Genomic DNA, 15,335 nt, shown 5'->3' with positions numbered 1-15,335 from the left:
TATGTATACATAAATGCATATACACGTACATATACATATGAACACATGTATATATATTCATACTTGCTTGCCTTCATCTACTCTCAGCACCACCCCGCCCCAATGGAAACATCATCACCACCCCTTGTGTCAGCGAGGTAGTGCCAAGAAAACAGACAATAAAAATGCCACATTCGTTCACACTTGGTCTCTAAGTGTCATGTGTAATGCATCAAAACCACAGCTCTCCCCACATCCAGGCCTTACAGACCTTACCATGATTTACATGAAGAAAAAAATACATATGAACTGCATTGAAAGATTATAAGAACTACATGAGTGATATATAACAATAAATGCCTAGTAGCAAAAAGTGGACTTAAATAACAATGTTTTAAACCTAAGAGCAACTAAGCAAGGAAGATATAGAATCAATGTCGAGTGATTCCTGAAAGCATACCAAAAAGATTTCAAACGAAGATATATGTCTCAAATCAATTAATGTATCATCTGGAGAACTAGGAAATGTGCTTGAAGACAATATGAGAAGAACATAGGGAAGACAACCATGCTAGAGGAGTAGCAGCTGAAAAAAAAAAGAAGCATTGTACAAGAAGGAAAACAAATAATGGAAATGGGAGAGGTAGTCGAGAGAAACTTTCTTTTTCAATACACAAATTAAGTGGTCAATGCTATGCATTAGCCCTGCTGTCATGGCAAAATACTGTCATGAGTACATCCACTTGCTTCATCCACTTCTGACACATAAATCCTCTTTGTAAGTCTTTCTTTGTTCATACTCTATGTGTGAACCATTTCAGCATGATTATGATTAAGTATATCATGATTCTATAATCCTTCATAAGCTTATTCATATTGTGTAATGATTGCAGTACTTTCTATTTCTCCATTATTTCATCTATACAGCACTGGAGGCAATGTTTTCAGCCAGGAACACATCATGGAAATTTGCATTTGCTTCTTTACACTTGTCCTTTGCATCAAACAAAAATTCTTTCCCTTTAAGTTCTTCAGTCTAATTATCATTTACTAAAAATCAATTCTGACAGCATGTGAATACATATGAACACTAGTATCCACACAATAGTCTTTCATACTTAAAAGTCTGATTAAGTGGCTAGAAACTAACCTCTTCCTGTTACAGGATGTCTTCGAACTTTTGTCCTAGAATCTGGAGTGGATGTTTTAGTGGGCGACATGATGATACTAGTCTGACGAAGTAAAGGAGGCCTACGAGGTTCTCCAATGCTCTCCTTTTGGCCTTCTGCTTCCCCTTCAGCTTCCTCAACAACACACTGGTTACCAAAATCAACTAAGAGATCATATATTGTCCCTGTGAAAAAAAAGAAATGATGGTGAAGACCTTTTATCACATATAAATATAAAAACCTTGCATAAGATGAAAGGTGGTAAAGAAGCTGGAGTAGATGGGACTACAAAGGAATTTCTCAAGGAAGGTGGTGACAGTATTGTTGATTGGTTAGTTATCATTTTCGATGTATATATGGCCCAAGGTGTGGTCACATGTACCTGATGAATTGTGAAAAGCCTGTATAAAGCCAATACATGAAAGCAAGGGAGACAGAAGTGGATGTCTGAATTATGGAGATATGTCTGTTGAGTATACCTGGTAGGTTGTATAGGATAGTGGTTACTGAGTAAGAAGAGAAGCAATGTGGCTTTAAGAATGGTAAAAGATGTGTGCACCAAGTGTTTACTTTGAAAATTTGTGTGAGAAATCCTTGAAGAAAGAGAGGTATGCAACAAGGGCATGTGATGTCACCATGGCTGTTTAAGCTAAATATTACACTGACTTAAAAGTCACCTTTGAAGAGGTGGTATCTTTGTCCACTTGTAAAACATATTACAATCTTCTCAAAAAACTTCTCTGAAAAGGAGACCATCATGTCCCTGCTAGTGAATGTAGAACAGCCTTGAAGCTGCAAGAGTCCCTTTATCACTGAGAAGGAGGGCTATATAATAACAACAATAATAATAATATTATCAATAAAATAATACTAATGATATTATTCCTGGGGTAGGGGAGAAAGAAAGAATACATCCCACATATACCCTTTGTGTTGTAGAAGGCAACTAAAAGGGATGAGCGGGAGCTGGAAATCTTCCCTTTAGTTTTTACTTTTCCAAAAGAGGGAATAGAGAAGGGGGTCAACAGAGGATTTTCCCTCTAAGGCTCGGTCCTCTGTTCATTATGCTAACTTACTAATGCAGGAAATGGCGAGTATGTATTAAAAGAAATAAAATAATGGATAGGGTGGTGTAAGAAGTAAATGCAAAGGTCTCGGAGAGAGGAGTGGATTCTACAGCATGTTGGTGTGGGAAGTCTGGGATGTTTGTCTTTCAGTGTTTTCAGATGACAGGGAAGCAGACTCAAGAGAGAAACTGTAGAAACAAGTGTCTGAGTTTTGGGAGAATGTAAAATGAGGGTGGATATGTTGGAGAGGAAAAACCTGAGGTCAATACGTAGTGTGAAGAGGATTGATCATGTAAAGAATAACCGTATTTGAGAACTGTGTAGTAGTGAAAGGAGTATGACCGACAGAGATGAACAGAGTGTACTGAAATTATTTGCACATGTGGATGGGATGAGTAAAGAGAGACTGATAATGAGAAAAGTCATGTCAAAAAGGGGAAGAAGGAGACCAAGAAGATGGCAGGATGGAGCACAAGAGATTTTGAGTAACTGAGGCCCGAACATGCAATTTCTTGAAACAAATGCTGATTAGAAAGGTCCCCTACCAGTGGGAAAATCTTATCTAGCTGGTTAAAGAAAAAAACATTCTCTCTTGAAGCTACTGTAATCTTTTACCAGGAAGTTACAACAAGTAATATCTTTCCCTTCCCCCTAGAAATGCTCACACATGTTCTCTAAGTTCCTCTTCCTAATTGCCTAGACTTCCATACCAATAATAATTTCAATTATATACAACCTTAATAAATTCCACTGCAATACCATCCAAACCTGCTGCCTTGCCGGCTTTCATCTTCCGCAAAGCTTTTACTACCTCTTCTCTGTTTACCAAATCATTTTCCCTAACCCTCTCACTTTGCACACCACCTCGACCCAAACACCCTATATCTGCCACTCTGTCATCAGACACATTCAACAAACCTTCAAAATACTCATTCCATCTCCTTCTCACATCACCACTACTTGTTATCACCTCCCCATTTACGCCCTTCACTGAAGTTCCCATTTGCTCCCTTGTCTTACGCACCCTATTTACCTCCTTCCAGAACATCTTTTTATTCTCCCTAAAATTTACTGATAGTCTCTCACCCCAACTCTCATTTGCCCTTTTTTTCACCTCTTGCACCTTTCTCTTGACCTCCTGTCTCTTTCTTTTATACTTCTCCCACTCAATTGCATTTTTTCCCTGCAAAAATCGTCCAAATGCCTCTCTCTTCTCTTTCACTAATACTCTTACTTCTTCATCCCACCACTCAGCAGGTTTGGATGGTATTGCAGTGGAATTTATTAAAAAAGGGGGTGACTGTATTGTTGACTGGTTGGTAAGGTTATTTAATGTATGTATGACTCATGGTGAGGTGCCTGAGGATTGGCGGAATGCGTGCATAGTGCCATTGTACAAAGGCAAAGGGGATAAGAGTGAGTGCTCAAATTACAGAGGTATAAGTTTGTTGAGTATTCCTGGTAAATTATATGGGAGGGTATTGATTGAGAGGGTGAAGGCATGTACAGAGCATCAGATTGGGGAAGAGCAGTGTGGTTTCAGAAGTGGTAGAGGATGTGTGGATCAGGTGTTTGCTTTGAAGAATGTATGTGAGAAATACTTAGAAAAGCAAATGGATTTGTATGTAGCATTTATGGATCTGGAGAAGGCATATGATAGAGTTGATAGAGATGCTCTGTGGAAGGTATTAAGAATATATGGTGTGGGAGGCAAGTTGTTAGAAGCAGTGAAAAGTTTTTATCGAGGATGTAAGGCATGTGTACGTGTAGGAAGAGAGGAAAGTGATTGGTTCTCAGTGAATGTAGGTTTGCGGCAGGGGTGTGTGATGTCTCCATGGTTGTTTAATTTGTTTATGGATGGGGTTGTTAGGGAGGTAAATGCAAGAGTCTTGGAAAGAGGGGCAAGTATGAAGTCTGTTGGGGATGAGAGAGCTTGGGAAGTGAGTCAGTTGTTGTTCGCTGATGATACAGCGCTGGTGGCGGATTCATGTGAGAAACTGCAGAAGCTGGTGACGGAGTTTGGTAAAGTGTGTGGAAGAAGAAAGTTAAGAGTAAATGTGAATAAGAGCAAGGTTATTAGGTACAGTAGGGTTGAGGGTCAAGTCAATTGGGAGGTGAGTTTGAATGGTGAAAAACTGGAGGAAGTGAAGTGTTTTAGATATCTGGGAGTGGATCTGGCAGCGGATGGAACCATGGAAGCGGAAGTGGATCATAGGGTGGGGGAGGGGGCGAAAATTTTGGGAGCCTTGAAAAATGTGTGGAAGTCGAGAACATTATCCCGGAAAGCAAAAATGGGTATGTTTGAAGGAATAGTAGTTCCAACAATGTTGTATGGTTGCGAGGCGTGGGCTATGGATAGAGTTGTGCGCAGGAGGATGGATGTGCTGGAAATGAGATGTTTGAGGACAATGTGTGGTGTGAGGTGGTTTGATCGAGTAAGTAACGTAAGGGTAAGAGAGATGTGTGGAAATAAAAAGAGCGTGGTTGAGAGAGCAGAAGAGGGTGTTTTGAAATGGTTTGGGCACATGGAGAGAATGAGTGAGGAAAGATTGACCAAGAGGATATATGTGTCGGAGGTGGAGGGAACGAGGAGAAGAGGGAGACCAAATTGGAGGTGGAAAGATGGAGTGAAAAGGATTTTGTGTGATCGGGGCCTGAACATGCAGGAGGGTGAAAGGAGGGCAAGGAATAGAGTGAATTGGAGCGATGTGGTATACAGGGGTTGACGTGTTGTCAGTGGATTGAATCAAGGCATGTGAAGCGTCCGGGGTAAACCATGGAAAGCTGTGTAGGTATGTATATTTGCGTGTGTGGACGTGTGTATGTACATGTGTATGGGGGGGGGTTGGGCCATTTCTTTCGTCTGTTTCCTTGCGCTACCTCGCAAACGCGGGAGACAGCGACAAATAAAAAAAAAAAAAAAAAAAAAAAAAAAATACCTTAAATCATGCTTCCTCTGAAATGATGAAATTTGACGTTTTTGTATCTAATAACACCACAATCAACCATAGCAATTCAATTTTTCCTTAAATTTTCAAAAATCTATCAATACTTAAACGGACCATGCATACAAGGCTAACAAGCACTCATTTTCCTCTACATAAAAATATTAATCAATCAGTTTACTTGCTGCTAGAAATCAGTATGTATATTAATTTTAGTGGCATTTTTGTGGGAGGTGATGAAATAAAGTGTAATAATTTCTTAACTGTAACACCATTCTTATCTATATCTTATAAAGTACCTTGTTAAAAATTTTTACTTTCTAACTAAAGTATACTCAGCATGATTTTTCAACTAACCTGTCTGAGCAGTGACATCTCTCAACCTTTGAAGGTAGACAGATGCTTTATCTGGGCTCAGTGGATCATGAAGCATTTGTCGAATCAATCCTGAAATTGTCTCAGAATAACTGCGGTACAGAGTAAGATAGTCCTCCACACCAGCTAATCCCCCTTCACCTTCAAACTGAAATTAAATCCAAATCATCAGTTATGTATCTGTGCTCAAGCTGGATACATATATTATCATATCATTATTATATTTGATCAATGTTTCTTGCATCAATGAGGTAGCACCAAGAAACAAACAAAAGAATGACCCAATTACTCATACAAACACATATAAACATACAGCTTCATACACGTACATTTTTTTTTTCTTTTTTTTTTGCTTTGTCACTGTCTCCAGCATTAGCGAGGTAGCGCAAGGAAACTGACGAAAGAATGGCCCAACCCACCCCCATACACATGTATATACATACATGTATATGTCCACACACGCACATATAAATACCTATACATCCCTGGGGATAGGGGAGAAAGAATACTTCCCACGTATTCCCTGCGTGTCGTAGAAGGCGACTAAAAGGGGAGGGAGCGGGGGGCTGGAAATCCTCCCCTCTCACTTTTTTTTTTAATTTTCCAAAGGAGGGAACAGAGAGGGGGCCCAGGTGAGGGCCCAGTCCTTTGTTCTCAACGCTACCTCGCTGGTGCGGGAAATGGCGAATGGTATGAAAGAAAAGAACATCTCAACGTATGCATATATATACACACACAGACATATACATATATATATCTTTCTTTTAAACTATTCGCCATTTCCCGTGTTAGCGAGGTAGCGTTAAGAACAGAGGACTGGGCCTTTTTTGGAATATTCTCACCTGGCCCCACTCTGTTCCTTCTTTTGGAAAATTAAAAAAAAACGAGAGGGGAGGATTTCCAGCCCCCCGCTCCCTCCCCTTTTAGTTGCCTTCTACGACACGCAGGAATACGTGGGAAGTATTCTTAATCCCCTATCCCCAGGGATTGGCGGAATGCGTGCATAGTGCCATTGTACAAAGGCAAAGGGGATAAGAGTGAGTGCTCAAATTACAGAGGTATAAGTTTGTTGAGTATTCCTGGTAAATTATATGGGAGGGTATTGATTGAGAGGGTGAAGGCATGTACAGAGCATCAGATTGGGGAAGAGCAGTGTGGTTTCAGAAGTGGTAGAGGATGTGTGGATCAGGTGTTTGCTTTGAAGAATGTATGTGAGAAATACTTAGAAAAGCTAATGGATTTGTATGTAGCTTTTATGGATCTGGAGAAGGCATATGATAGAGTTGATAGAGAAGCTCTGTGGAAGGTATTAAGAATATATGGTGTGGGAGGAAAGTTGTTAGAAGCAGTGAAAAGTTTTTATCGAGGATGTAAGGCATGTGTACGTGTAGGAAGAGAGGAAAGTGATTGGTTCTCAGTGAATGTAGGTTTGCAGCAGGGGTGTGTGATGTCTCCATGGTTGTTTAATTTGTTTATGGATGGGGTTGTTAGGGAGGTAAATGCAAGAGTTTTGGAAAGAGGGGCAAGTATGAAGTCTGTTGGGGATGAGAGAGCTTGGGAAGTGAGTCAGTTGTTGTTCGCTGATGACACAGCGCTGGTGGCTGATTCATGTGTGAAACTGCAGAAGCTGGTGACTGAGTTTGGTAAAGTGTGTGAAAGAAGAAAGTTAAGAGTAAATGTGAATAAGAGCAAGGTTATTAGGTACAGTAGGGTTGAGGGTCAAGTCAATTGGGAGGTGAGTTTGAATGGAGAAAAACTGGAGGAAGTGAAGTGTTTTAGATATCTGGGAGTGGATCTGGCAGCGGATGGAACCATGGAAGCGAAGTGGATCATAGGGTGGGGGAGGGGGCGAAAATTCTGGGGGCCTTGAAGAATGTGTGGAAGTCGAGAACATTATCTCGGAATGCAAAAATGGGTATGTTTGAAGGAATAGTGGTTCCAACAATGTTGTATGGTTGCGAGGCGTGGGCTATGGATAGAGTTGTGCGCAGGAGGATGGATGTGCTGGAAATGAGATGTTTGAGGACAATGTGTGGTGTGAGGTGGTTTGATCGAGTGAGTAACGTAAGGGTAAGAGAGATGTGTGGAAATAAAAAGAGCGTGGTTGAGAGAGCAGAAGAGGGTGTTTTGAAGTGGTTTGGGCACATGGAGAGGATGAGTGAGGAAAGATTGACCAAGAGGATATATGTGTCGGAGGTGGAGGGAACAAGGAGAAGAGGGAGACCAAATTGGAGGTGGAAAGATGGAGTGAAAAAGATTTTGTGTGATCGGGGCCTGAACATGCAGGAGGGTGAAAGGAGGGCAAGGAATAGAGTGAATTGGAGCGATGTGGTATACCGGGGCTGACGTGCTGTCAGTGGATTGAATCAAGGCATGTGAAGCGTCTGGGGTAAACCATGGAAAGCTGTGTAGGTATGTATATTTGCGTGTGTGGACGTATGTATATACATGTGTATGGGGGGGGTTGGGCCATTTCTTTCGTCTGTTTCCTTGCGCTACCTCGCAAACGCGGGAGACAGCGACAAAGTTAAAAAAAAGAAAAAAAAAATATATATATATATATATATATATATATATATATATATATATATATATATATATATATATATATATATATATATATTTTTTTTTTTTTTTTACAGTGACAAAGTATAAAAAAAAAAAAAAAAAAATATATGTTCAGTGTTGTAAATGGAAATGGTGAAGAGCTTGTAGATTTATGTGCTGAAAAAGGACTGGTGATTGGGAATACCTGGTTTAAAAAGGGAGATATACATAAGTATAGGTATGTAAGTAGGAGAGATGGCCAGAGAGCGTTACTGGATTACGTGTTAATTGACAGGTGCGAGAAGGAGACCTTTGGATGTAAATGTGCTGAGAGGTGCAACTGGAGGGATATCTGATCATTATCTTGTGGAGGCTAAGGTGAAGATTTGTATGGGTTTTCAGAAAAGAAGAGTGAATGTTGGGGTGAAGAGGGTGGTTAGAGTAAGTGAGCTTGGGAAGGAGACTTGTGTGAGGAAGTACCAGGAGAGACTGAGTACAGAATGGAAAAAGGTGAGAACAATGGAAGTAAGGGGAGTGGGGGAGGAATGGGATGTATTTAGGGAATCAGTGATGGATTGCGCAAAAGATGCTTGTGGCATGAGAAGCGTGGGAGGTGAGTTGATTAGAAAGGGTAGTGAGTGGTGGGATGAAGAAGTAAGATTATTAGTGAAAGAGAAGAGAGAGGCATTTAGACGATTTTTGCAGGGAAAAAATGCAATTGAGTGGGAGATGTATAAAAGAAAGAGACAGGAGGTCAAGAGAAAGGTGCAAGAGGTGAAAAAGAGGGCAAATGAGAGTTGGGGTGAGAGAGTATCATTAAATTTTAGGGAGAATAAAAAGATGTTCTGGAAGGAGGTAAATAAAGTGCGTAAGACAAGGGAGCAAATGGGAACTTCAGTGAAGAGCGCTAATGGGGAGGTGATAACAAGTAGTGGTGATGTGAGAAGGAGATGGAGTGAGTATTTTGAAGGTTTGTTGAATGTGTTTGATGATAGAGTGGCAGATATAGGGTGTTTTGATTGAGGTGGTGTGCAAAGTGAGAGGGTTAGGGAAAATGATTTGGTAAACAGAGAAGAGGTAGTAAAAGCTTTGCGGAAGATGAAAGCCGGCAAGGCAGCAGGTTTGGATGGTATTGCAGTGGAATTTATTAAAAAAGGGGGTGACTGTATTATTGACTGGTTGGTAAGGTTACTTAATGTATGTATGACTCATGGCGTGGTGCCTGAGGATTGGTGGAATGCTTGCATAGTGCCATTGTACAAAGGCAAAGGGGATAGAGTGAGTGCTCAAATTACAGAGGTATAAGTTTGTTGAGTATTCCTGGTAAAATATATGGGAGGGTATTGATTGAGAGGGTGAAGGCATGTTCAGAGCATCAGATTGGGGAAGAGCAGTGTGGTTTCAGAAGTGGTAGAGGATGTGTGAATCAGGTGTTTGCTTTGAAGAATGTATGTGAGAAATACTTAGAAAAGCAAATGGATTTGTATGTAGCATTTATGGATCTGGAGAAGGCATATGATAGAGTTGATAGAGATGCTCTGTGGAAGGTATTAAGAATATATGGTGTGGGTGGCAAGTTGTTAGAAGCAGTGCAAAGTTTTTATCGAGGATGTAAGGCATGTGTACGTGTCGGAAGAGAGGAAAGTGATTGGTTCTCAGTGAATGTAGGTTTGCGGCAGGGGTGTGTGATGTCTCCATGGTTGTTTAATTTGTTTATGGATGGGGTTGTTAGGGAGGTGAATGCAAGAGTTTTGGAAAGAGGGGCAAGAATGAAGTCTGTTGTGGATGAGAGAGCTTGGGAAGTGAGTCAGTTCTTGTTCGCTGATGATACAGCGCTGGTGGCTGATTCATGTGAGAAACTGCAGAAGCTGGTGACTGAGTTTGGTAAAGTGTGTGAAAGAAGAAAGTTAAGAGTAAATGTGAATAAGAGCAAGGTTATTAGGTACAGTAGGGTTGAGGGTCAATTCAATTGGGAGGTAAGTTTGAATGGAGAAAAACTGGAGGAAGTGAAGTGTTTAGATATCTGGGAGTGGATCTGGCAGTGGATGGAACCATGGAAGCGGAAGTGAATCATAGGGTGGGGGAGGGGGCGAAAATCCTGGGAGCCTTGAAGAATGTGTGGAAGTCGAGAACATTATCTCGGAAAGCAAAAATGGGTATGTTTGAAGGAATAGTGGTTCCAACAATGTTGTATGGTTGCGAGGCGTGGGCTATGGATAGAGTTGTGCGCAGGAGGGTGGATGTGCTGGAAATGAGATGTTTGAGGACAGTGTGTGGTGTGAGGTGGTTTGATCGAGTAAGTAATGTAAGGGTAAGAGAGATGTGTGGAAATAAAAAGAGCGTGGTTGAGAGAGCAGAAGAGGGTGTTTTGAAATGGTTTGGGCACATGGAGAGAATGAGTGAGGAAAGATTGACTAAGAGGATATATGTGTCGGAGGTGGAGGGAACGAGGAGAAGTGGGAGACCAAACTGGAGGTGGAAAGATGGAGTGAAAAAGATTTTGAGTGATCGGGGCCTGAACATTTTGGAGGGTGAAAGGCGGGCAAGGAATAGAGTGAACTGGATCGATGTGGTATACCGGGGTTGATGTGCTGTCAGTGGATTGAATCAGGGCATGTGAAGCGTATGGGGTAAACCATGGAAAGTTGTGTGGGGCCTGGATGTGGAAAGGGAGCTGTGGTTTCGGGCATTATTGCATGACAGCTAGAGACTGAGTGTGAACGAATGGGGGCCTTTGTTGTCTTTTCCTAGCGATACCTTGCACACATGAGCGGGGGAGGGGGATGGTATTCCATGTGCGGCGAGGTGGCGATGGGAATGAATAAAGGCAGACAGTGTGAATTGTGTGCATGGGTATATATGTATGTGTCTGTGTGTGTATATATATGTGTACATTGGGATGTATAGGTATGTATATTTGCGTGTGTGGACGTGTATGTATATACATGTGTATGGGGGTGGGTTGGGCCATTTCTTTCGTCTGTTTCCTTGCGCTACCTTGCAAACGCGGGAGACAGCAACAAAGCAAAATAAAAATGATAATAAAAATAAATAATAAAAAAAAAGGTGAGAACAATGGAAGTAAGGGGAGTGGGGGAGGAATGGGATGTATTTAGGGAATCAGTGATGGATTGCGCAAAAGATGCTTGTGGCATGAGAAGAGTGGGAGGTGGGTTGATTACGAAGGGTAGTGAGTAGTGGGATGAAGAAGTAAGATTATTAGTGAAAGCGAAGAGAGAGGCATTTGGACGATTTTTGCAGGGTAAAAATGCAATTGAGTGGGAGATGTATAAAAAAAAGAGACAGGAGGTCAAGAGAAAGGTGCAAGAGGTGAAAAAGAGGGCAAATGAGAGTTGGGGTGAGAGAGTATCATTAAATTTTAGGGAGAATAGAAAGATGTTCTGGAAGGAGGTAAATAAAGTGCGTAAGACAAGGGAGCAAATGGGAACTTCAGTGAAGGGCACAAATGGGGAGGTGATAACAAGTAGTGGTGATGTGAGAAGGAGATGGAGTGAGTATTTTGAAGGTTTGTTGAATGTGTTTGATGATAGAGTGGCAGATATAGGGTGTTTTGGTCGAGGTGGTGTGCAAAGTGAGAGGGTTAGGGAAAATGATTTGGTAAACAGAGAAGAGGTAGTAAAAGCTTTGCGGAAGATGAAAGCCGGCAAGGCAGTAGGTTTGGATGGTATTGCAGTGGAATTTATTAAAAAAGGGGGTGACTGTATTATTGACTGGTTGGTAAGGTTATTTAATGTATGTATGACTCATGGTGAGGTGCCTGAGGATTGGCGGAATGCGTGCATAGTGCCATTGTACAAAGGCAAAGGGGATAAGAGTGAGTGCTCAAATTACAGAGGTATAAGTTTGTTGAGTATTCCTGGTAAATTATATGGGAGGGTACTGATTGAGAGGGTGAAGGCATGTACAGAGAATCAGATTGGGGAAGAGCAGTGTGGTTTCAGAAGTGGTAGAGGATGTGTGGATCAGGTGTTTGCTTTGAAGAATGTATGTGAGAAATACTTAGAAAAGTAAATGGATTTGTATGTAGCATTTATGGATCTGGACAAGGCATATGATAGAGTTGATAGAGATGCTCTGTGGAAGGTATTGAGAATATATGGTGTGGGAGGCAAGTTGTTAGAAGCAGTGAAAAGTTTTTATCGAGGATGTAAGGCATGTGTACGTGTAGGAAGAGAGGAAAGTGATTGGTTCTCAGTGAATGTAGGTTTGCGGCAGGGGTGTGTGATGTCTCCATGATTGTTTAATTTGTTTATGGATGGGGTTGTTAGGGAGGTAAATGCAAGAGTTTTGGAAAGAGGGGCAAGTATGAAGTCTGTTGGGGATGAGAGAGCTTGGGAAGTGAGTCAGTTCTTGTTCGCTGATGATACAGCGCTGGTGGCTGATTCATGTGAGAAACTGCAGAAGCTGGTGACTGAGTTTGGTAAAGTGTGTGAAAGAAGAAAGTTAAGAGTAAATGTGAATAAGAGCAAGGTTATTAGGTACAGTAGGGTTGAGGGTCAAGTCAGTTGGGAGGTAAGTTTGAATGGAGCAAAACTGGAGGAAGTAAAGTGTTTTAGATATCTGGGAGTGGATCTGGCAGCGGATGGAACCATGGAAGCGGAAGTGGATCATAGGGTGGGGGAGGGGGCGAAAATCCTGGGAGCCTTGAAGAATGTGTGGAAGTCGAGAACATTATCTCGGAAAGCAAAAATGGGTATGTTTGAAGGAATAGTGGTTCCAACAATGTTGTATGGTTGAGAGGTGTGGGCTATGGATAGAGTTGTGCGCAGAAGGATGGATGTGCTGGAAATGAGATGTTTGAGGACAGTGTGTGGTGTGAGGTGGTTTGATCGAGTAAGTAACGTAAGGGTAAGAGAGATGTGTGGAAATAAAAAGAGCGTGGTTGAGAGAGCAGAAGAGGGTGTTTTGAAATGGTTTGGGCACATGGAGAGAATGAGTGAGGAAAGATTGACCAAGAGGATATATGTGTCGGAGGTGGAGGGAACGAGGAGAAGTGGGAGACCAAATTGGAGGTGGAAAGATGGAGTGAAAAAGATTTTGTGTGATCGGGGCCTGAACATGCAGGAGGGTGAAAGGAGGGCAAGGAATAGAGTGAATTGGATCGATGTGGTATACCGGGGTTGACGTGCTGTCAGTGGATTGAATCAGGGCATGTGAAGCGTCTGGGGTAAACCATGGAAAGCTGTGTAGGTATGTATATTTGCGTGTGTGGACGTATGTATATACATGTGTATGGGAATGGGTTGGGCCATTTTTTCGTCTGTTTCCTTGTGCTACCTCGCAAACGCGGGAGACAGCGACAAAGCAAGAAAAATATATATATATATATATATATATATATATATATATATATATATATATATATATATATATCCCTGGGGATAGGGGATTAAGAATACTTCCCACGTATTCCCTGCGTGTCGTAGAAGGCGACTAAAAGGGGAGGGAGCGGGGGGCTGGAAATCCTCACCTCTCGTTTTTTTTTTTTAAATTTTCCAAAAGAAGGAACAGAGGGGGCCAGTTGAGGATATTCCAAAAAAGGCCCAGTCCTCTGTTCTTAGCGCTACCTCGCTAACGCGGGAAATGGCGAATAGTTTAAAAGAAAAGAAAAGATATATATATATATATATATATATATATATATATATATATATATATATATATATATATATATATATATACATAATTCATACCTGCTGCCTTTATTCATTCCTGTCGCCACCCTGCCATACATGAAATGACAACCCCCTTCCCCCGCATGCGTGTGAGGTAGCGCTAGGAAAAGACAACAAAGGCCACATTTATTCACACTGTCTCTAGCTGTCATGTGTAATGCACCAAAACCACAGCCTCCCTTCCACATCCAGGCCCCACAAAACTTTCCATGGTTTACCCCAGACGCTTCACATGCCCTGGTTCAATCCATTGACAGCATGTCAACCCCAGTATACCACAATGTTCCAATTCACTCTATTCCTTGCATGCCTTTCACCAAAGTGTAGCACTTAAACACCAGCAAAAATCAAATTAATGTAGGTACTAACAAAATAAATACACTTGTTGACCTGGAGCAGTTGAGTCTCAGGTGTAGGCCCAAATAAAACAAAACCAGTGTTCTCAACTGTGTGAGTCGAGTTCTTCTTCATGTAACCATATGACATGACATGCATGGCATTAGACCTGAACTGGGAGATCTTAAATTATAAACTATTTCCTCATCAGTACCATGGTATATCATCAATAGGCTTGTTAGGCCATCAAGCTACTGAAGGAATGTTTGTTTATCTTGTATCACCAAAAAAAAAAAGAAATGACTTGGGGATATGAAATGATTTTGTCAAATGCCTTTAGCTGAAGACAAAATCACATCATTGCATCAAAATTTTTGTGTGCTGGTGGGTACTACATACATTAGCTTCTAAAAAGTGTGATGGGAAAGGCCTGTACCTCCTTTATAAGGGCCAGCCATGACCATAAGTTTGCTAGTATATCATCAGTACATCAGCTGTGGTAAAGGTTCTTTCCATTTACTTGTACTGCTTATCTATTTATCTATGTGTGTGTGTTTGGGCATGTAGATATACGCATACATGATTCACAAGAGAATCAAATAAAATACCACACTTTCACCCATTCAACATGGCTTCAGATCCAACCTCTCTACCACCACACTATGCACTTACCTCACACAACAAATCCTATATGGTTTTAAGCAACCACAAACCTCATCCCGTAAAATATTAATGGCAATAAACATCAATAAAGCATTTGATACTGTCCCCTGACACATTCCCATGAAAAAGATACTTGACACACCCTCTACGATAATGATTACACATGGTTGGCCATTTTCATATTTGGCTGCCATGCCAGTCATGCACAGTAGCTACACCACTAAAGCCAATAAAGTCTGTATTCAATGGAGTTCCTCATGGAGCAGTTCCTTCTAATATTCCTTTCTATCTCTTCCTAAATAACCTCCCATTACCTCCAGCAGATCACAACACAAGCATGAAAGTTGACATCATGATAGGTAAATTTCTTTCTCACTAACATCCTATGTCAAACCTTGTTAGAGTGACCTTTTGGAAGATTCCTCAATCTTTTGTCATTTCTGTGTTTAAATTTGTCTATTAGCTAGCTTCTACCTTAACACAATAGGGAAAAGTGAGCATAAAAGATGCCTCTATGGATAAATGTAGTGAAACGTACAAAAATTATGCTCTGAAATG

General features: G+C 41.2%; 1 protein-coding gene across 2 annotated transcripts in view; it reads right to left on the bottom strand.

Moving 5' to 3' along the window:
• nonC (serine/threonine-protein kinase Smg1) overlaps positions 1–15,335 on the bottom strand; it is a 455,954-nt gene that overhangs the window by 6,649 nt on the left and 433,970 nt on the right. For both annotated transcript variants that reach the window (XM_071692708.1, XM_071692701.1), the window contains exons 63-64: positions 5,518–5,683; positions 1,130–1,333 (exon numbers count right to left, since the gene is read on the bottom strand). In XM_071692708.1, coding sequence (XP_071548809.1) covers positions 1,130–1,333; positions 5,518–5,683 — 370 coding nt within the window. The remainder of the gene's footprint in view (positions 1–1,129; positions 1,334–5,517; positions 5,684–15,335) is intronic.

The sequence above is a fragment of the Panulirus ornatus genome, chromosome 4, assembly GCF_036320965.1.
Source record: "Panulirus ornatus isolate Po-2019 chromosome 4, ASM3632096v1, whole genome shotgun sequence".
In the NCBI taxonomy this organism is placed as follows: Eukaryota; Metazoa; Arthropoda; class Malacostraca; order Decapoda; family Palinuridae; genus Panulirus; species Panulirus ornatus.
Note: the sequence above shows the minus strand (reverse complement) of the source record. Positions and strands in the feature narration are given on the sequence as shown.